At 37.4% G+C, this 24,315-nt stretch overlaps 1 protein-coding gene across 2 annotated transcripts in view; it reads right to left on the reverse strand.

The window, feature by feature from the left end:
• Positions 1–24,315, reverse strand: part of por (P450 (cytochrome) oxidoreductase) — a 39,912-nt gene that overhangs the window by 14,758 nt on the left and 839 nt on the right. Inside the window, exons 2-4 of one of the 2 annotated variants that reach the window (XM_002933818.5) lie at positions 13,664–13,865; positions 652–700; positions 63–191 (exon numbers count right to left, since the gene is read on the reverse strand). In XM_002933818.5, the coding sequence (XP_002933864.1) occupies positions 63–191; positions 652–700; positions 13,664–13,851 (366 nt within the window). In that variant the 5' untranslated portion in view covers positions 13,852–13,865. Of the gene's footprint in view, positions 1–62; positions 192–651; positions 701–4,010; positions 4,498–13,663; positions 13,866–24,315 lie in introns of those variants that run through there. The other variant, XM_004911631.2, reaches the window with a different exon arrangement.

The following is a 24,315-nucleotide window of genomic DNA, read 5'->3' on the forward strand; positions in this document are numbered from 1 at the left end:
GAAATAGTTTAATGTTACCTAATGTGCCTTTGAATTAGAACGGGAAAGGACTATGCACTCACCATTTCAAATTCTTCTGGGTCAGCAGCCATTCCACGCATGCCATACCGGTGGGCATCCTTGGCCAGCCGATTGGCAAATTCTTCTCCTGTTCCAGTCTGAGAACCATAGAATACCACAATGTTTTTTCCCTAAAAGAAAAAAAAAGCAATATAATATAATCTATTATCTGTCTCTCCAAATATACATAAATACATACAAATACACACAAATAGAAGGGGTGATTACATTTTTGCTGAAGTGTTTATGGGAAAATGATAAAATGACACAAAAAGCTACTTGTCACAATACTGAATAGTTTTTACATGTGTTTTATCAGAGACAATTCTCAGAACTGTGTATGGTGGGGTATTTTCTTGTGTTTGGTAGTAGCAACAAGTACTGTTGTGTCATTGCCCTAAAGAGGATTTTACTTTCTGCCAATTAAATTACCCAGTTCTCATAGAGTAAATTTCCTTGATTGAGAGGTTAGTGTAAAAGTGTCTTTATCCCGTGTGCAGTTTAATATGTAACAGTAAACTAAACCTAAATTGTGCTAAGCGACTCCTGCATCAGTATATTAAATATGCAATAATTTTAATTAACACTTACTGTCTTTTTCATCTTTTCAATAAAACTGCTTTCTCGAACAGAGGAACTCCTATAGAAAAAAACAAGTTAAAAAATAAAGCTTAGCACTTTTACCCAATGATCTCCCCCTAGTCAAATATTTATAAGAAATCTATTATTATTGCTGGAGAATTAAGGCCTTTGCACTAGTACTTGGCAAAACAGCACTGGCTCTTATCTACAGGGAATGTGGAGCTGGGCCTTCCATGTTGAGCAGTCAGTTTATTTGTCACAGACTCCAGCAGACAATGTCATTTGGGCTGCTCAGAATGTAAATCAATGTGCCAGTTTCTCCTAATCTCCAAATTACCTGGAAAGCAAAGGATGTTTTCCAACAGCAGTGAACAAATAACCTTGCCTGTGTCCAAAGAGGTAAATATACAACTACTGTGTACAATAGACATTTAAAATTAGAGCAATGACCCTCCTGTTGGCCTGGATATAGGGTTTCTGGATAAGGGACCCCATATCTGTTCAGGATGGAAATACTCTAACATTGTAGTAGGGGTAACATTTATTGTCAGTAATTAGGCAGTGTTATAGATTTATAAAGTTAGCCAAGTATGGCCATTTTCTAAAGGACCTAAATTTATCCTATTTAGAAGATAAACAACTTTCTAATCTTTTCCTTGTTCAGTAGTTCTAATATATTAACTTCTATCAGGAAAAAAGGAGCAATATACCTTCAGACAAAATACATTAGTAGTCACTGCAGTGTTCTGTGGCCCTATGTGTGACAATGTACCCAAGTGGCACATTCTTTCTAAAGACAATAAGTCAATTAAAGTTTTTTTTTCTCCTTTTTGTTTTCAATTATTTACATCCTATGTAATTTTTCCCTCTTCCCCTCCATCGTTTATATATTGTTATCTTTACCCCTTTTTTGTAATGCACTTTGGATTCCTTGACAATAGGCCACTAAGTATAACCCTTTAGTTATAATCCAAACTCACCCAGAAATGCACACACTGCATGGCGAGTTTTATTATGAGAGCATTAAAGGAATACTGTCGTGGGAAAATGTTTTTTTTTGTTTAAAAATGCATCAGTTAATAGTGCTGCTCCAGCAGAACCTTGAACCTTTTTACCCTAAGGGTAAAGACACACAGAGCTACTTCGAAGCAGATACTTGTCACGGCTACTAAATGCCAGAAAATACTGAGAATTGCCTCTGCTAAAACACACGTAAAGACAGTTATCAGTAAATGATCAGCATTGTCTTTTTTAGTAGCAGTGACAAGTAGCTGCTATTAGTAGCTGTGTGTCTTCACCCTACCAAAGTACTTTACAAACTTACTTTCCCAGGTGCCACCAGCCATGTGACTTGTGCTCTGCAAATCGGAGTGATGTCACCACCTCCCCCCCAAGCAGACGATCAGCAGAACAATAGGCAGTAGTGATGTGTGGGTCAAGAAAATCTCGCACACCTGAAACCCACGGGTATTGGGCCGGCCTGCACATCACTAATAGGCAGGTAACCAGATAATAGCTCCTTGACACTTTTGCTGAACTGATAGTGCCTCGATGGGCTAATAGCACTGCTGGTATTCTTCCGAATTTTAGCGAGTAGGTAAACAGGCAAAACTGCCTATACTCCCTCCCAATTATTTAGGGTAGTTGCAAGCATTTCTCTGCCAGCTAAAATACACTATGGAAAGACAGCCTTATGTGCCATTAGCCTCAATTAGCTTATTCAGTAAAGGATTATATATATTTACATCACTGTATTGAGTTCCATTTTTTTTTTTTTTTTAAAGAAAACATGTGACAAAAATTTCTGAGCACTAAATAAAATCCATGCAGGCAGCTGTTAAAGGCTTCTTGGTAGGTCCTTAAGCATGGGGAGTGCCACAGAAAAGCACAGAGGGGTATCATTTGGCTCTAGGGCTGCCACTGAGGGATCACTGGCATTAGGAAGAGTACAATATTAATAGAATGCACAACAGCACTGACCAGTATTAAAATATCAACATAAATCAATGTGTAGCAACAAAGCTGTGATCTCATCTGTTCTGATCTCCTGCGCATGGAGCCAGCATACACTGTAAAGCTTACAGATGAGAGCAAGCATAATCTGTTCCATGTGTAGTTTAAGGATTATGAATGCCAAACAAGAACTTCTCAAAGTAATCACGGATCATAACAAGAACAGCAGAATCTTTACTTAAAATTTTTGTCTTATGTGGGAAGGGGAGGGAGACTTTTTTTTCTAAGGAAAAATAAAATGTAATGCTGCTGCCTAGCTTTAGACAAATGAAGCTTGTGGTATTATGATAGCCAGAATTATAAAGGTGCCTCTTATTCTTGAATGGTCTTCTTCCCTTATTTGGCAAGTCCAGTTTTATACTAAACCAAACTATACCTGCAAACTCTACAAGCTTACCCATTTAACCTAGACCACCAGCCTCAGAGAGGTACAGGTATGGGACCCATTATCCACAATGCTCGGGACCTGGGGTTTTCCAAATAAGGGATCTTTCCGTAATTTGGATCTCCATACCTTAAGTCTAATAAAATATTATTTTAAAATTAAATAAACCTAAAAGGAGTGTTTTGCTTCCAATAACAATTAATTATACCTTAGTTGGGATCTAGTACAAGGTACTGTTTTATTATTACAGAGTAAAAAGAAATTTTACTCTGTAAAATTAGAAAATTAGAATTATTTTCTTATAATGGAGTCTATGGGAGACTGCCTTCCCATAATTCAGAACTTTCTGGATAACAGGTTTCCGGATAAAGGATCCCATACCTGTATTACAGGCTGCAAAATGCAATCGTTAAAGGACAATATCTTAGCAATATATTATCTAATGCAAATGAAGCGTAAAATGTAAAAACTGCAGTCTTCCAGCCACTGTTAAACTGCAGCATTCAACCACAACTCAGTGTGCGGAGAACTGTACAGAAACTCAAAAAGGGTGAGAATTTCAGACTGGAGATAACTGATTTAAGTAAGTTCTGTTTTCTATTGCCCTGGGCCTCTCTGTTCTTACTCAGCCACTAGGGATTATTTTCATTAAAAAAAATGAAGCAAAACAAAAACCAAAGGCAGCCAAGGATGTGTACTTAACAAGTAGCATTAATACGCTATAAGCATTATACGCTAATAATAAGGAAAAATGCACATCATAATAGTACTACAGTAAACATGTCTGAGCTAGGCATCCCAAGAGAAGAAACATGAGCCTCAAGTTCTCACGAGCAAGTTCAAACAGCTTTAGACACAAAACCAAGAAACTGCCTCCGTCCAACTTTCTTCGCCTCCCTCACAGTTCGTTCTTTTACATGCACAGATGCAATAAAACTGCCTTCTGGTCCTTTTACAGTGTTCTACTGACCTTCCCAATCTGAGATCTTCTTGAGGGACTGAGCTGAGACATCCCATCTTTGCTCCCTTCTTCAGAAAAAAAGCAATGGATTTTACAGCTATCCTAAAAACTTTAAGACGCAAGTTGGCGGTAGTTTCCAAAATGTTTTCATCCTGTCACTTTGTCGTCATGTTCAAATGCTCCCAGTTAATTCGGCAAGAGAAAGTAGCAGCGTGCAACAGGCTAATAGCAGGCACTGTTACAGTCATTGAGGCAGCTACTTCCAAGTCTGCTTTCTCAATGCACCCCTCGTGGGGATTCATTGACTTCTTAATAGCTGCTCACACAGCTAGAGAGGAACACAGGGAAAGTAAGAGGGAGAAAGAGGAAACACAAACAACTAAATGTAAAATAATCCTTTGCATCTGGCAAGAAAGCAAAAAGAATTGGAGTGGAGAGTAAATGATCACAGGGTCCAGTGCTTCACAGCACCCACCCCCCTTCTCCTTTCTTCCTCTTTATCTGTGTGGAACAAGAAAATCCACACTCCCCTTCCTTCCGCCACCATCTGGTTTCCCGGGAAACTGTTTTGTATCACAGACGGGATCCCCCTCTTGCCTCCCACACACATTTACTTTTTGCTGTATTTTTACAGTCTCTAGGAATCTCTAGGTTGGTTGAGCTAGGGGCTGCCGTGCTCTATGCTGCAATTTAGCACCTGACTAATATACTTTCTTAAATAAAGCACCCACCATTTTTCATAGCACCATATAAATTACCTTAAGTTGTAACATCAATACAAATCACAAGTAAGCCACAATTAAATGGCATTGTAGTGACGAAATTGGGAGGTAAAACACTATATTTTCTTGTTTTTGCTGATCACTAGAACATGCTGAATTGCTTTTGTTCAAATGTTTAAGGTAAACAATACCAAACAAGCATTCTAATGTTATGGCAACATGACCACTGAGGAAAAACTGAAACAAGAATATGAAAGATATTCTGGTGTACTTCACCAAAGAAGAAATGCAGGAAACGTCTAGGCATTTTCTAAGGTACTGGTTTACTTTGGAAATATCCGCAATCTCTCTGGAAAACCATTTTTTGCCCCCACTCCGAGTGAAGGTTTCATTTAGAGGCCAACTATAAAGAAATTTATGTCCATGACTTTTCAAACCTCTCAAGTTACGGTAAAACTTGCAATAATGTTGCAAAAGGGTTAAAAGGTGTATGCCTCAGCAGGCAGGTTTTGGATGAATACCGCGGAGTCCAATAAGAAATAAATACATTTAAGGAAAGCTTAAACCTTTAGTTTAGTATTGATTCTGTTAAAGATAGATATAACCCACTTTTTTACATGATTGTATTTAGGCGGGCTTATATAAAATTGTTTGTAGAATTAATCCCTAAGTTATGGAAGTTAATAGTTTATACTGAAAAAACTCAACATCACTATTGAGGGCCCAACTGCCTTATAATTGTCCTTTGCTACTTCTCAGCCAGATCAGTTAGAGAGGACATAGTGTTTGCCCCCCTATGTGGGCTTACAAAACTTGTTTATCTAAAAAAAAAAAAAAAAAAAAGGCGGAACTACTCCTGCAGATATATGTCTGTCACTGCACACACAAGACAAGGTTGTGTGCACAATGACAGGCATGGGATCAACCCTTCTGAACACATACACCACAGATTTTGGCCAAAAATCACATAGAATTCCAAAATACGAAAATGCATAGCATTTCCTGTGTGTAAATGAACGGCCCTGTTAGCACACGCACATAATGGAGGCAGATTCATCTTTTCTCCACAGGCTTCCATACACTGTGTCCCACTAGTCATTTGTCTGTGAATAACTGGTGGCTTGCCTGCTAATCTACAGACTGCTTACTTCTAGAGAATAAATGCATGGGAATGCAAATGAATAAATGCAGGTTGCATATGAACAAACGAGATCCAGAACACATTTCTTCTGTTAATATTCGTTTTAAAATAATATCATTTAATACTAAATTATACATTGCAAGAACAAAATGCCAAAAAGAATTTAAGCTTGCCTTCCTGTATTACATATACATGCTTTTTAAATCCCTACTGGTGTTGGATAAGTATATAAAAGGAGACTGCTAATTGTAAGTAAAGAGAGGACTGAACACATTTAGAACTGCAGATAAATTCCTGAGTGCCTAGTTTATAGTTTTCCAACATCCTGTAACATGAGCTTTGCATTGTAAGACAGCTCTGTCCCTTTCCACTTAGGAGTTAATATCAGAGCCCTCCTCACGGGGCCTCTTACTCAGAAGGAATCCCGTATAAAAACATCTTAAGTTTACTTGTTGTATCCTATCACTTATGAAGTTGTTTTGTGGACATCTGTCAACAGCAAACAAATACCTTAATATATAAGTAGTGAGGAAATTCAACTCATCCCTTCCATGAAGGCTGAAAAGATAAAGTTAGTCCAACTACAGATTCTGCTCTTTGCTACTTGTCTTTCTTTCAGACTCCACTGTATGAGTCTTTTAATCACATGAATCTGGAAATGGGTCTAGTTTATTCCTTGTGGCTGGGACACAAGTGGAAAAATCTAACATATTAAATCGGCAGATTAGCAGATTGGATTGGCAGATTGATCGATTAGGAGCATGTGTGTGGGGTAATTGGCCAAGCCAAACTGTACTATACTACACATTGGCCAACTGAACTAAAAATTAACAGTATATCCCATAACAATCTTTGTGCCCAACTGTAAACCTATGTAGAATCAAGTGCTTGCAAGTACAAATTGCAAGATAACTCTACCCTGGACAAATAGTTAAAAATATTAAGATGTTTTTATAAAACACCAACATATGCTGCAGTGTTGCACAATACATGGGTGTGCACATTAAACATAAAAGAAAATATACAAAACAGCCACTACAGGAGTTCCCAGTCCAAATCTTCTATTTTTGAGTCCCATGAAGAAAAGTGCTATATACTTTATTCCCTTTTCTCTTCATATTTTTCCATAATTATTTTATTTTTATAGCACCACCTAGATCCTTGCAGTACAACTACAATGCAGGGAAAAAGTGATGAAAATTATAAACCTGAAGATACAGGTGCTACATGCAGCAAAAATATCACAAGCTCAGTGGGTATGTGCCAAGTGCTGTAGTGCTCACTGAGGTAAATACTGGAACGTGTAAAATTATTATTACATACACGTGCCAATACTCCCAACATACAAACAACCCCTCTGAGACTGAAACATGAAGTCCATCTACTTTCAGAGAATCTTTCACTATTCACTATGGAAAGCAAAGAATTTATCATTTTACAATTCAACAAGGGAGGTGTTGCATTACACTGCAAGCCAAAGGGTAAAGACACACAGAACTACTAGTAGCAGGCACTTTTTTTCACGGTTACTAAATAGCAGAAAATACCCTGCCACAGACAATACCGAGAACTGCCTCTCAAGGCAACTTCCGCATTTCGGGAAAATTGCGGCGCCGCATATGCCATTCAAGCCGGTGGGATGGCATATCGGGGAGATCAGTCGCCTGCTAAAAGAGAGATTTGTTGCGTCTCCCCGTCTGCCACGGCCCTAAAGGTGGCCATGCTCGTTCAGATTTTAGTCTTCTTCCAACAAACACAACTCCAACTGAATGAGCTCATACAAAAACTGGGGGTAGATTTTGCCTTTAAAGGAGAAGGAAAGGCTAATAAAGAGTTCATCTCAAGCTGCAGGCATACCTTCAGTTGTCTCAATAATGCCCTTAAGTCTCCCCATATTTCATCTGTTCAGATGATCAGAAGCCAAACAGGAAGAAAAAATGCTGATCGGTGTGAAAGTTCCCATAATGCCTCACTCCTGCACAGACATCCAGACCAAGTGAACATGCTCAGTCAGTTAGACTATGAGTCAGCTTCCTGCTGATTGGCTCAGATCCACATTCCTAAGGGGGGGGGGAGTGAGTTCTTAACATTCTTGAGGGAGGGGGGGAGCAGGAAAGAGCAGAGAACAGAAAGCTGCCTGTCTCTGGCACAGGAATTACAGACACAACTTATCTTTTCACAGAGAAGTCAGTACAGCGTTTCTGTAAGTGCTTATGGCTGTATTTACATAGACCTACTATAGTTTATATAAGCAAAGCTGCAGTGTAGCTATGGGGGTAGCTAACAAAAGTGAAAAAAGGAGAAAATGCAAAGATTACAGCAGATATCAGATAAGTTGTGTAGATTCCCATTATATTTAAGGCTGCTGCCACACGTAGGCCTGCTACTTCCGAATGGAATACGCTCAAGTGCAGGCACATGTAGCCAATATACGCATGAAAACGCGAGACTTTGCATTCTCATGCGTTTTCATGCGTATATCGGCTACATGTGACTGCACCTGAGCGTATCTCATTCATTCGGGTGCAGGCACAAGTAGCAGGTGTAGGGCTGTATTTTCGCCAAGCGTTTTCCGCTTGCCGAAAATATCAGCCCTACGCCACGTGTGGCATTAGCCTTACAGAGCTTGTTTGTTATCTTCTATGTAACCTGTGCCTTTTCTCTTTTTTTCCCAGCTTAAATGGATGCCCCCAGTGGCTACATAGCAGCTTTGTTTATATAAACTATAGTAGGTTTTCTGAAGCATACACACAGCTTACCAGTGCAGGGCAACAGTACATTATATTTTTATTAATTTAAACATTTGTTATTTTTTGGTGTTACTGTTCCTTTAGCATGGGTGGGTGGCATGATTTTGGCTCTGTGTGGAAAAAATATACAATGTTGTATGGCATTGTATGAAGGGATACACTTGAAATGTTGAGCTGAGGTAGGTAGTATGTTGAGTGGGTAACTTTACCTACTCCTTTCTGTAGTTTCAAGTGTTTGCCTGCTTCAGATCTGAACATGTGTGCCCAATTAACTAATAATCTGGGTTTTCTGAAGTAGCCTATTAAGCGATCCTTCATTGGCATCAAGGGTTCATTACACCTACAAGAACATTAACTAATGAGCCTACAAGTATAAATAGGAGGGGTTAGTTGTAATACCACACAGAGACCTAATTATCAAGACCCTGGGATATATACTTGAGATTAAAAGGAGTCGCCCATGAACTGACAATGCATTTGGTTTCTTATTTGCAAAATTGTCACATATGCTTTATCAGGGCTTGGTTTAGATAAATATATTTTTGCAAGAGAAAAAAAAAAAACACTATTTCTTTAAAAAACAAAGATGTTAAAAGTGCCAGTAAGGAATGACCTTAGATGAAGACAGAAAAGCAATCAGAGGACCATGGTATGTAAAATTGTATGCAATTTTATATATTATTATTATTGCATATTTATAAAGCGCCAACACATTCTCCAGCACTGTAAAAAAAAAAAAAAAAAATGTGGTTCACATATAGCAGACATACCAAAAACCAATACAAGAGTTAAAGAAATATCACCATATCGCCCAATTGTTAACCCAAATGCGTAAATTTGAAATGACAAAGTGCTTTTATCAGTGAAAATTTAAACCACTGATAGAACCTAGTATACAATGGGCAGGAAATATGTGCCTTATGTTTTATCTATGCACTAACAGTTCAGAACATTGTTGCTTGAAAATGATAACCTATTTTTCAAGTGATCTACAAGTGCATAGATAAATCAAATGTATGGTGACGTGATTCCAGGAATTTTGTGGACCCCAGTGAAACTACAAAATGCTTGGGTGACAAAATACTGACTATTGCTGCATGTGCCATTGCCCTTAAACATACTAGAGAAGACTGAGATGCGCAAAACACCATCACTATTATATTCAATTCCACCACAAAGCCATGACACTACCAGCACATTACAAACATGCTGCACACACAGAAATGCTACATACAGGAGTTTATTTTACAAGATTTCTGACATAAATTTGTATCTTTGGTTTTTTTCATGGTCTTTCACCTGTGCCCAGTCTGGTGCAATGCGAACACAGGGGCGCAGGTAAAAGACCAGGAAGGAGGCATTAAAGGGTTGCCATATGTTTTTCTTTTTTGCTTTAAATTTATTTAATGTAAACTCTAAACGGACTAATTATTCCTATTTTGCTATTCCTCATCACCAAGCTTCTATGAAGGTATTTTTTTTCTTGTTTCATTTTTAGTTAACTTTATCTCAGGTAGGTTTGCCACAATATCTCAAGGTATTTGGGTTATTTGACGGTGCAGTGTATTTTTTTTTAATCAACTTATTAGTGATAATAAATGCATGTTATAATACAGTAGTCCAATCCATGGTAAATAGATGGACAATTTTGAGATAAAAAGAGAGATGGAAGGGGTTTGTGGTTTGATCCATTCCTTAAAAATTGCTTTTTTCGCTACTGCCAAGGTTATAATCAACCTGGTGCTGCCCTTTTTTGAATTTTGTTGTAAGGCCTACAGTAGTCTTGGAGTATTATGGAGGAGATTAGCGTTAGAATAGTCTTTCGCCTCCCTCCAAAATTTCTGGAGCTGCCCAAAAATCAAGAGGTGCAATGCTCCCAGGATGTCTCCCATATTTAAGCCTCCTCTTTTCCTTTGTATTATCATTTAATTCATAGCTTTGTTTTTTTTGTATATTTTTATAGTATAAGGAGATCTCTTTCTTGTTTAGACTTCCCCCAGTCCATCTAATGGGTTATCCAATCTAGGTTCAATAAGCAAGTGCATATCATCTTAGTGTAGCTCTGTAATTGCAATGCTAGATTGTGGGAGTGTATGAATATGGATATTTTCCCCGGAGTTCTTGGAAAGCTAGGGGTCTCTTTAAGCCAGGAATCCCCAACCTTTTATACATGTGAGCCACATTCAAATGGAAAAAGGTTTGGAGATCAACACAAGCATGAAAAAAAGGTCCTGGAGGTGCCAATGAGAGCTATTATTGTCTATTTGATAGCCCCTAAATTGACTGGAAGCCTACAGAAGACTCTGTATGGCAATTACACTGGGTTTTTATGCAACCAAAACTTGGCTCCTAACCAGAAATTCAAAAAATAAGCACCTGCTTTGAGGCCACTGGGAGCAACATCCAAGGGGTTGGGGAGCAACATGTTGCTCACGAGCCACTGGTTGGGGAGCGTTTGTTTACCATTTGTTTTATAGGGATGCACCGAATCCAGGGTTTGGTTTGTGATTCAGCCAAGATTCTGGCTTTTTCAGCAGGATTTGGATTCAGCCAAATCCACGCTCCTGGCCTAACCGAATCCTTAAAAATTATGTGACTTGTAAACACGGAAGTTAAAATTTTTTGGCAGCGTGGTGACATTTAACCCTTACATAACTTAATTAGCATATGCTAATAAAGATTAGGGTTCAGTTCAATATTCAAATAATCTTTTACAAAGTATTCAGGGGTTCTTCCAAATCCAAAAAAAGTGGATTTGGTGCATCCTTAGTGTTTTATAGTGGAGAGACCCTCTGTTTTCCCATCTTGTAAAGGGGTAGGAAGCCTGGCTGTTTTTGAAGTTATATTTAGTTCATAGAATGTGCCATGTCTGCCATGTTGATATTATTAATGGATTGTCTAGTAAGTCCTGAGATAGTTCCTGTTTGTGCATGTGAAGTGCACGTATTATGTTTCGGAGACTGACAAAATATGTATCTATTTCTATTATCGGGCAGTTTGATGTAGAATTTAGCCAGTCTACCAGCATCCTTAAAGGAACAGTAACACCAAAAAATGAAAGTGTTTCCTGTGCCTTTCCTTCTTTTGAATGGCTGCCCCCATGGCTACACACAAGGGTTTATATAAACTCTAGTAATGGTTCTCAAGCAAACACACAATTTTTACGAGTGCAGGGCAGCAGTACATTATAGTTTAATTTCTTTAAAATATATACATTTTTTGGTGTTACTGTTCCTTTAAGAGTGCTTCCATATTGCATTGCTTGATATCAGGAATGTTAAGGCCCAATGCATTGTTGGCTGCTGTAACTTTAACATACTTATGCAGGGTTTTTTTTTTCTCCCCATTTCATATAAATATCCCGAAGAGTACAGTAAATCGCTTTGTCTTAACAGGAATTGTATTGTTTGTAAGGGATATAAAAACTTCAGGAATGCTATCATTTTGATTAGGTTTGCTCTGCCTACATTTGAAAGAATGTGATGTTTTCAGCTGTTAGTTTCATCTGTAAGCTTTGTTTTTACTCTCTATGTTTAAAATATAGAGTTTGATAGTTCTGGGGAATACAGATTGGAAGATATGTTATATATACAGGTTCCCAGATTAAGTTGTAAGATTTTCTTCAATCTGGTAGAGTGGCTTTACCTAGGAGGACGGCTATAGATTTTTCAAAATCCATAACAAATCCGGATATGTTCCAGTATGGCTGTAAGAGGGTTTTACGGATCTGATTTTGATTTCTCTACACCCAAAATTAATGCCCTTAAATGTGGTCATGTCTTGTTCATCGAGTACATCTTGTCATATAGCTTCTAGGCAGTTGGCTATAATCTTAGCAAGTATTTTAAAGTCACAATTCAGAGAAATGGGGAGGTATGAGAAGATTTTTTTTTTTAATGGTTTGGGGGAAAAAAAAGGATTGTGAATGCATCATTGAAGTGACGGGGGGGATTTCTGAGCTTTGGAGAATTTTATTAAACAGGTCAGTAAATAAAGGCTGAATTTGTGAGCTTAGGAATCTGTAGTATTCATTACTGTAGCAATCAAGTTCTGATGATTTGGCATTGGGGAGGTTTTTAATTACAATGTTTACAGGGATATGCTTGCATGCAGGGATATGCTTGAATTTAACATGTCTAGTTGGGCCGTGGATAATTTTGGAAGCCCAAAGTATTAAAGGCCTTTTTTTAAAGGCTCTTTTGTCGCTTTATATTTAGCTTCTTATTCAGTTGTTGGATAGCGTAAAAATTTGTTGCAAGAAGCTTTGACTTGGTTATGTAACTTTTTGTAGGATTTTAAGAAATGATGTCCGTTTTAGCATGTGTAATAAATGATTTGCCCCCATATGACTGCTTAAAGGGCCCCCTAAAACAGTTCCAGGTTGTTATCTTTGTAAGATAACAAGGAATTCTCAGAATGATTTGTTTGTAGACATATAGGACAATGCAGTGTATTTTGGCACCCCCAAGTGACTTAGCCTTTCCTTGTCCTTTAAGTGGATTATTACTCTGAAAAACTTGTGCTATTTGGCCCCCCTTTATTGAATAAATGCTGCATAACTACAGCCTGCTTTGGGATAATGACCTATGAATTCCTCAAAACCCTTACCCTGAGTTTATGTTGTTCTTCCATTTCTACAAATTTTCAGACACTGACACAGTGCATAAACCTGCAGCAATTGATTTCTATGTTGCAATTAGGGATGCCCTGAATGCAGGATTCTGCCTTTTTCAGCAGGGTTCGGGCGAATCCACAGTCCCGGTCAAACCTTAATTAGAATATTTGGAAGGATTAAATGTCTGTCACCGCATTCTTTGCCACGCACAGCAACATTTAACCCTTCCTTCGATATTCCCCCAAATCCCTTACCATGGATTCGCCCCAAACCCAAAAAACTGGGTTTGGTGCATCCCTAGTTGTAATTAAAAAAAGCTTCCTAGATCAAGCCATAACTGTAGAAATCAACTTAGTAAAATGGGGTTACAGGTATAATGTGGTATTCATCTAAATGCTGTGTTTTTTTCCCCCAAAATTACCAAAGACACTCACACGGTGGGCTGAATTTTGGTGAATTCAATGGTCTCTTCTTTCTTCTTCCGGAAAAAGAACCAGTAAGTCAGCAGGCCAACTATGAGAGACAAAAGAAACATATCTGCCATACTGAAAAATGCCTCTTCAGGAGAGCTGTTTCCCTGCTCCGATGTACACATATCTTGTTCCGCACAAGACTCCCCCATCTTTTTCTCAGACACTAGAAAACAAAACAGACCAAAAGCAGATCAGCTACAAGAAATAACGCCATATAAACTTGAAGAAAACATTTTAATAAACTAAGTACTAAAATACATTGTATTCATAGTCACTTGAATTTTAACATTTACTCTCTTAAATACCACATCTGTGCCATTATGCATCAAAATCCTTATTTGCAGCATTATAACATCACATATTTAAGATACAGGATTAGTTATCTGGAAATCTGTTATCTAGAAAGCTCCAAATTATGGGAAGACCAAAGAGTTGCCACCTGTCAGGTTTTGACCCGCACAGTGCAGTTTTTGGAATGGCTGTCTGGGTCAAAACCACCTGCCTGGTTTCCCCAATTTGGAAAACTGGCCAAGATTTTCATATTGTCACACCAACCCCCTGCCCGGGGTGGCAAACCTAGAAATCCATCTGCCATAGACTCCACTATAATAAATGAGATTTTTAAAAATGAATTTCCTTTTTCTCTGTAATAATTAAACAGTACCTTGAACTTGATCCCAACTAAGATATAATTAATCCTTATTGGATTTTTTTTATTGTTTAAATATTTTTTTTTTTTCAAATGGCTAATGTTTATTTTAGCGATTCAAATTCTGAAAAGATGCCAAGTCCTGAGCATTCTGGATAACAGGTCCCATACTTGTATTATACTACAACAGCATTTATATAGCATTTATATCATTATAAAATTACAGTGCCACTTGCAGCAATACGACATTACAGTTAAATTTGTTGTAGTAAACAATCACACTATTTGTGCAATTATCACATCACAGCAGTGTTTACTGTATTATAAAATCACAATCCCTTTTGTTTGTGTAGTAGGCCACAATTACATTATTGGCTTTGTGAAATCGCAAAAGATATCTGTGTCATTACCATCAGAATTGATATATATTTGTGGCATTATCACAACATCACATAGACCTGAGTTGTGATGGCAACATTATGCACATGCTAATGGTATTTTACCATTATGACAGCAGTGATATATTTTAACATCATAAAGATATTTGTGATATGAGCTTTCAATGACACCTATGAGTAAGCTTGATTTATACATCCCTTCACCCAATCATGAAGCGCAAGTTTGCCTGCAAAAAATTTGAGAAAGTCTTGGTTTACCCTGGTTGGATTTGAACCCTGAGATAGAGGAAGATACCTAATTACCAGTTACGGTACTTTATTTCTGTCTACATGTTCTATTCTGATCATATGTATATACATGAATTGAATACTGCTTGGTATATTATTGTAATCCTTGTATTTCTTTCTCTTACCCTTTCCCCTTTTTTAAAAGCTTAAATAACTATTTAAAAAAAATTACTAAGGACAATACAAAGCTGAAATGCACATGGATTCTGCAATCAGATACAGCATGTCTTTGAAAGCCCTGTACACCAATAAAAGTTCATATAAGGCAAGAACACTGTGCCCAAAGTCAAGGTAAAACATCACAAGCAAACAGAGAATGAACTGCACAAAGTCAAGGAACTAAGGTCATAGCAAGGAGCAAAGTACAAAGCAAACAAGTAATATAACACAACAGACAAAGCCATGAGAAAAGAACTGTCTACTGGCTTACTCATTCCATAAATGTATTTTAGTCAAAGTGAATTGAGTGAAAATAAATCTCATTTTTTGCTTTCAAGAAATAGAGTCTGGAAATAAAGTCTGATTTCTCTGCACCCCATATTTGTAACAGAAAACTAGTAATAAACTATTACTAGCCAATCAGCAGGCATACAAATGACATTAGATTACAAAAAAGGGAGCCTGCTGCCCTCTAATGCTAAAAGTTCCCAGCAAAGACCAGAGCTTTATTGGCAAATCTGGGCCAGGGAGCCATCTAGTGGCTATTCAATACTGCAGCTAGTATCAAACACAGTGGCATGTCTACCCCCCACCCCCAAATGTTCACATTTCTGTAACATAAGTAAAGGTTGAGGCGTGGGGAAAGGGTTACTGTCATATAGCAAATATAAACCACAGTAGTTAAAGGGGGTGATTCAGCTTTAAGCTAACTTTTAGTATGTTATAGAATGAACTATTTAAGCATCTTTTCAATTGGTCCATATTATTTGTTTGTTATAGTTTTTATTTGTTGGATGTTGCTCCCAGTGCCCCCCCCTGACTTGGTGGCAAGTTTTGGTTGAAAAAAAATCTAAATTTATTACCAAATAAAGCCTCCTGTAAGCGGTTAGTGTTCATAGAGGCTACCTAATAACCAATCTTAGCCCTTATTTGGCACCTCCATGAACTTGTGTTGCTCTCAAAGTCTTTTTACATTTGACTGTGGCTCGCGAGTAAGAAAGGTTGGGGACCCCTGCTCTACATCATACTAAAAGTAAAGGTGAACAACCCCTTTAATGCTGAGCAAATTTGTGGGATTTAGGGGATTTTAGAGTACCTTCACCAGGCCTTTGCCTTTTGAACATATTTTTCTTATATAACCATCATGCAAACTTTAGAAATACTACTATAAAAGAAATGGATACTAAGAATACAGATAAAAAGGTTCATATAAAAAATAAATGTTATGGTAAAAAAAAATGTACAATGTAATATATATCTGGGAACATAATAAAGATCTGAATACAAAAAAAAAAAAAAGGTTCATATAGATTTTAAAAGGATTTTTCCATGATGGTGTAACTTTTATTTCTTAAGTACACTGTTTACATAGCAAATAATTCACTAGCATTTAAAATTTTTATTTTTATTCTTGAACCAATAATATTGGTGTAGGCAGCCAGTCAGTGCAGTGCCCCTGAGTTTGAGCTGCTTTTCAGAAGTCTAAACATTAGCTACAGCACATTAACTGCTTTCAGATAAACTATTGTTTCTCCTACTCAATATAACTGGAGAAATCGAGCCGACTTTGTTTTTTTTTTTTTTTTTTCTACTGAGTTCTTCTCCTATCTACCACTTTTAGCAATACAGGTATTGTGAAGCTGCCATCTTGCTACCTTCCCATTGTTCTGCTGATCTGCTGCTGGGGGGGAAAGGGAAGCAGGTGATACCACTCCAACTTGCAGCTCAGCAGTAAAGTATTACTGAAATTTATGAGAGCACAAGTCACATGGCTGTGGCACCCTGGGAAATGCTAGCCCCACGTGAAATTAAATATTAAAAAAAATCTGCACTTTTAAAAAATGGATTTCAATGCAGGATTCTGCTGGATAAGCTCTAACATTTTGAAAAAATGTTTTCCCATAAGAGTACTCCTTTAAACGAGCAGTTCAGTGTAAAACTGAAACTTAAATAAAAGTAAAAATAAACCGTAAAATAAAAAAATATTTAAAATATAGTTAGGCAAAAATGTAATCTATAAAGGCTGGAGTAAGCAGATCTCTAACATAATAGCGAGAACACTACTTCCTGCTTTCAGCTCTCTAACTTCTTAGTCAGTGACTTTACGGGGGGGGGGACAAAACTGTTCAGTTAGTTTGTGAGCACACAGGTCAGATTCAAAAGCAATGATGTCCCATATGGTCCCCCTTTAAGTCACTGATTGGTTACTGACTGCTATAACAGCTTATAGAGCTGTAAAGGAGGAAGTAAGTGGTCTGGTCATTATGTTAGACATTTGCCCCCTCCAGCCTTTAGAGATTATATTTTTGGATAACTAACTATATTGTAAACAGTTTTGCACCATCTCTTTTATACTGAACTAGTCCTTTAAGAAAATTAAAAAGGGGACAATGTCTTTTAACATGGCTCTTCTGCAATGTATCCTATATTTTAACTTTCTGTTTCAAAGATACAAAGCATAAATATAGCAGCCCAATGGATATAGATTTTGCGCTTTTCCAATACCCAATGCAATTAGCAGCCCCGAATTACCCACAGAAACCAGTCCATGGCCTCTGACATTTGCCCTTAAACTGCATCCCTAAATCCATACTCTGGCCATTTGATGCACTTCAGGAACAGAGACATCACATTTATATTAGCTGCACTGCTTACATTGCAAAATCGGCTTGCCTGCAGTGAGCCAGTAATTGATTTGATACCACATGTGCTTAAAATATGACAGGACACTCAATCACTCAAGATCATGGCTGTGGCAAGCAGCATTAGTGTTCAATCTAGGAACACAATTTCTGCCTGTTTATTTGTGTAAATCAGCAAGTTTCATACATAATAAAATAGAGCACACATTTAGCAGAAGCAGTTTCCCTTTAATACACACCCAAAAAAACTATTGAGAACAAATACAAAAGTAAAGCGAAATCTGACCATTCATTTAAAAGGGGCTCTGTGCACAAATAATTCAGTATACATTTTAAAGATGCCCAGCCAAGTATTTTTACAAAAAATACTGACTCATGCTATGTCAAACATACACACTGCAAAAAGGGAAGGAAACCACATGATCACGCTATTGTGATTTATCATACCTTCAACCACCACCAGCTTCTTCCCGTATTCGAACCCTAATCGTTACTCAGCAGAATCAATAGATGATCAAATCAGAAGTAACCACTGTAAATTTGCCACCAAAAACAGATCCCAACAGAAGTGTGTGTTCATACAAGCACCAAAGTAGGATGCCTAATCCTACAGTCTCACAGTAAAGCAAGATTGAACAATACACTGTAAACTTCACACAATCATATTTGTAGTAACAATATTGAAGCACTCACAATGAACAGGTTCAAACAAACATGCTTGAAAAGGGCCTTTCATGGCCACTGCTCTTGCAAGGTTGTCAGATGCATTGATGTTTGCCCAGTTTGGCCATTAAGCACACATACAGTATACATACATGCAATTGTTCAACTGGTCAAGCACAACTGAACAGAAATTCAAATTAAAAAACTAATAAATAATGAAGATCAATTGCAAATTGTCTCAAAATATTACTCTAAAAATCATACTAAAGGTTAACTCAAAATGTCAGAACAGTCCAGATATACAGCCCCAACTTTTCACTTAGCACCAGAGGTCAATCTCAATGGAAGCAACCCGACTTCCAATGCTTAGTTAAGGTTGATGGCACACTGTGCACTTTGTTACTGGAGAGGAGATTACCTTAGGGTGACAAAGTGCTTGAAAATACCTTTATATGAACTAAATGTAAATCATAACTGGTATAACATATAGGTCGCATGAAGTTGCCTTCAAAGGGCCAGAGATAAATTCTGGATATAAGATGGTTCCAAGGCACTGAAATTCCAAAGCTGAAGTACGGCTGATAGCCAAGCACTTTCTGAGAAGCACAACTTCTGATTAAAAGGGTAATTCACCTTTACACATTAAAATTGAAAATGAATGCAAATTGCAAACTGTTTCATAATACAGGTATAAGACCTATTATCCAGAATGCTTGGGACCTGGGGTTTTCTGGTCTTTCAATAATTTGGATCGCCACACGTTATATCTATTAAGAAATAAACCCAACAGAATTGTTTTGGCTCTAATAAGGATTAATTATGACTTAGTTGGAATCAAGTATAAGGTAATGTCTTATTAATACAGAGAAAAGGGAAAGGGAAATCATTTTTAAAAATGATAATAATTTGATTAAAATGGAGTCTATGCGAGATGGCCTTTCATAGCTCAGAACTTTATGGTAAGTAGTTTTCAGATAACTGATACCAAACCTGTATTATTTTCTACATTAAAAACTTAATTTAAAGGCGAACAATCCCTTTAAACATTCACAAATTCATTGCAGGTCACAAACTTTCTGAATAATATTTAATTCAATAAATGATTACAAAACAGTAGAACTTATTGTTCCAATCAAGATGTTCCAGAGGATTTAAAGGAACACAGCCAACAGCAGGAAGATGCCAAATTATATTACAGCATACAGAAGTGTCAGTAAAGAGTAAACTCAAATTGCCTTTTACCTGTTACACAACATACCAATCTGCTTCCAGATTTGCCACTCCAATGTACTTAGTTTGAATGCTGCCAAAGTTCACATTATCCACTAAAAATCAACAATATTAACAAGTGTTTTATGCAGTTGGTTAGAGTACATCTAACAAACTAACTATCCAGTCTACTATTAAAATATGCAATTTGTTCAGCATCTAGTTGAGGCACACATTTAAATAAATAATAGTTTGAATAATCTGAATATTATTTATCTTTGAGAAGACTGTTGCAAAAAATCAAGCTTGATAAAGATTGCAAAAGACAAACAGTATGACTGAAATCATTACATTACTTCTGCAAGTCTGTAAATACTCTATGAAAGCAAACCAACGCTCAGTTACTGCTTTGTAATAATACTTTAATTAAAATAGGCAGTTTTGTCACTGTTATTTTGCCTACCTTACAAAAAAGTGTATACTGTCCCTTTTATATAAATGAATAAAAGCTACATAAATTGTAATGTGGTGCTCCTACAGAATGAATCCTTACAACTCCTTGCAGTTAAAAAAAAAAAAAAAATAAAAAAAAAAAAAATACTCCCTATTTATATTTTTGGAACTTTTTTGCAAAAACACATTAAAGCAATGCTGCTCTCACCTTTTGTGTATGACAATATATTAGTGTACCCTACTTTATTCATAAATATAATCAATTTGCATTGTATTTTATGCTACATTACTTCCTTTCTGACAAAACAGTTAAAGGGGAACTCTACTCAAAACACATCTTGAGCTTTCTGAAAATTAAACATAATTTAAAGCAACTTTGCAATATACAATTATATCAATTAAAAAATATGCAGCCATTTCATGATTTTAAATGTAAAATTATGGTCTGGAACAGTTACCTAAGCCTGGCCCCCTGTTCTATTAATCTGACTGACCACTGTGAGACTCAAAAAAAAAATTAAGTAACAGTAGACGATAGTGATGTGTAGGCAGGTCGGGTGGGTTCAGACCAACCTCTGCACAACATTTTCGGGTCATGGGCAGGTCCAGGACAAGCTCTTCTGCTTGCCCTCCCCACCCGCGACCTTACACTGCTGGCTTGGCCTGGTACCGGATCTCTTATTTATAAATGCACCCCCGCCCTGGGTCTATAAATAGAGGGGACTAACTGGGTCAGGTAGTGTTCAGCAGGTTAGGGTTGGCTTCTTGCGTGCCATCACTAGTAGTCGACTGTTCTCAGCCTGCATCATCCAAATCCCACAATTCCCTGCACCTAATGTCAATAACGAAAGGAACATCACAGTGCAATGCATTGTGGGTTATGTAGTTCCTACATGCTGTCTTGCAAGCTGTGGAGAAGTTGTTACAATTTGCAACATCAATGTTTTATTTCCTCCTTCCCTGCCAGGATATCAAATGATGCAGAAACAGAACTGTTTTGCAGCTGCATATCAGCATATAAAAATAGTATTTGTTCATACTTTTTGAAGAAACAGAATTTCTGTGTTGTGTGGGGCTCTGTAACAAATTTTGGTTCAGAAGTTGGAGTTCCCCTTTAACAGATATCGGCCTTAATGCCTGACCATCTTTATGTGTGCAAGCCTATCAAGACGTACTTTTTTTTATAGATCCTATTGGATCACAGTCAATGTAAGGACTATACTATAAGGCAGGGATCCCCAACCTTTTTTACTCTTGAGCAACATTCCAATTTAAAAAGAGTTGGGGAGCAACACAAGCATGAAAAAAGTACCTGGAGGTGCCAAATAAGGGCTATGATTGACTATTTGGTAGCCCCTATGTAGACTGGCAGCCTATAGAAGGCTCTCTTTGACTTTACACTGGGTTTTATGCAACCAAAACTTGCCTCCAAGCCAAGTATTCAAAAAATTAGCACCTGCTTTGAGGCCACTGGGAGCAACATCCAAGGGGTTGGTGAGCAACATGTTGCTCACCAGCTACTGGTTGGGGATCACTGCTACAAGGAGACAATAATGGCATAGAAATAATTAAAGGTTGGTTAAAATAGGGGAAAATATACATAAAATATATAAATGTTGAGTGATAAAATCTTGACACAAAAATAACAGGACTATTTAGTGAAAGCTTAATTTACATAAAAAGGACTGACCATGCTATCAATATTTGCTTATAGCCTTTATAGTTCTCAAATGTTCGCTCTTAGATAAAGGTGCTGCCATTTAAGTTACAAAAGGGCTGTATGCCCAACATATGCACAAAATACACTGGCTTTAGAACTTAAAGGGGATCTAAACTCAAAAACTGAATTAATGTAAACACCCATTTTCTAAATTTAGTACTTTAAAAAAGCAGTTCAGTGTAAAAATGAAACTGTGCAAAATAAAGAATATTTGCAACATAGTTAGTTAGGCAAAAATGTAATCTATAAAGGCTATAGTGAGCAGATGTCCAACATAATAGCCAGAACTTTACTTCCTGCTTTCAGCTCTCTAACCTCTTAGCTATGTCCCATATGGCCTCCCTCAAGTCACTAATTGGTTATAGACTGCTAACAACTTAGAGACCTGTAAAGGAGGGAGTAGAGTACTGGCTATTATGTAAGACATCTGCTCAGTCCCGCCCTTATAGATTATATTTTTGGATGACTATACTGAAAACATTTTTTATTTTGCGCAGTCTATTTTACCCAGTTTAAATTTTTACTGGGAACTGCTCATTTAAAAGGAGAAAACTAAGCAAGCTTTATCAGAAAAGTCTATGTAAACACAGCCATAAGCACTCACATAAAAGCTGCACTGAGTCCTCAATGTAAAGAAACACAGGATTTCTGGTCTCCTTTTTTGTAAGCATGCTCTGGTATCGGACTTCCTCTCTCAGACAAATCCTTCATTCCAGAGTCTGTGCAGCTCTCTCCTCTCTCCCTTAAGAATTCATAAAACTTACTCCCCCCACCCTTAGGGGTGTGTAATCTGAGCTACCCACCTCTAGAACTGCAAGCAGGAAGCTAGGAAGACCAAGCTAAAAATGGTAGCTGCAATCTTAAACAAACCGAGGGAGCTTCTAGGGCTTTTACTCAGGTATAATAAAGCTTTCTGCACAATAAATATAGCATTCTAGGTGGCATTAATGTGGTGAATCTATTGGCAGTAAAATGCCAAAATGACTTTCCTTCTCCATTAAGATATTTGCAGTTTGATCAAATATCAAAACATGAGCTAGAGGATAGGCCAACAGACTGTTTGTGCCTTACAACAGAGTTTGCATCACAAAATAATACTTGTAAAACTGTAAAAGTGCCCTGCAGCTCTACCTAGCCACAACCAGATAGGTGAGTGTAACCACCACTCAAAGGAAACACTGCAAGTACCAACTCATGATTAACATTTGGCAGTTGCTTAGAAAAATGGGATAACATAACAGCCAGAACAGGGGGGGGGGCACATGGGACATAACTGTTTAGTTAATTTGTGAGCATGCAGGTCAGATTCAAAAGCAAACTAACTAAACATTTATGTCCCATACATGAGCATCACAACACTTTAAATCACCCTCCATTGGTCCCAAAATAAATCACTTGAAATCTCACGCATCTGTAGTGGTTTGCAGATTCTCACACAAAAAGCATACCATGCTTTAAGGCTGAACACATTAGGTGGTCATATAGGATGATTTTTAGCACACCGGCACGTTATTGCAAATAAAATACAACCATTAACTTGAATCTATGGCTGACATAGGAGCCGATCAGTACCAGACAAAGAAAAAAAAAAAAAAATAGTGCCACGTTCAATTCCAGTCTGCTGCAGAAATATTTGAAAGCACCAAGTATATCATTGCTGTGTATGCATGAGTGGGGAGGGAACTACGTTGGGCAGTCTTCACACAGTATTTGTAATTATACCTAGGCGACCTTTGGTACATCTGTTGCACAGGTACAGTTCCAAGAATGTATGCAGTAGCTCAAGAAATGAATAGAAGTTGGAAGATTCTATTGTGTAGTATCTGGATTGCCTAAGGTTGCCTACACCCTACCTAGGAAAGATAACACATACACAGAAATATCCTGCCTAGGGGAAAAAAGGATTCACAGTTATGGTGTAATATAAAACTTTCATGAATTTGAGAATGGAGTGCTGGTCCTTCATTTTATTTATGAAAGCTTTATTATATGTGCAACAACTGAATTTTTTTCAATTCTCTAGTGCTAAACTGGGCAAATTTCAGCAATAATCACAGATAAATGATGCCAGAATGGCAACTCAATGCCGGATATTGTTCCCATCAAACCTTGCCAAATGAGCAAGTTTTGTCCGCATGAATGAGTCAAGCCAGATAAGACAGTTAATAACCATGCAACTATTATCTCAAACTACAATGCCACACAACAGGATTAAGTTAGCAACCAGCCAATCACAACATGTCTGTCATAATTTCAGTGCTAATGAATACATGGCGAGCTGACAAGCCACTTTCTGATTTGTGTCTTGTAGATTGTAAGCTCTTTTGGGCACGGCCCTCTTGTATCGGTAACTGATTGCTTTATATGTTACTCTGTATGTCCAATGTATGTAACCCACTTATTGTACAGCGCTGCGGAATATGTTGGCGCTT

The sequence above is a fragment of the Xenopus tropicalis genome, chromosome 2 (genome assembly GCF_000004195.4).
Source record: "Xenopus tropicalis strain Nigerian chromosome 2, UCB_Xtro_10.0, whole genome shotgun sequence".
Taxonomy (NCBI): Eukaryota; Metazoa; Chordata; class Amphibia; order Anura; family Pipidae; genus Xenopus; species Xenopus tropicalis.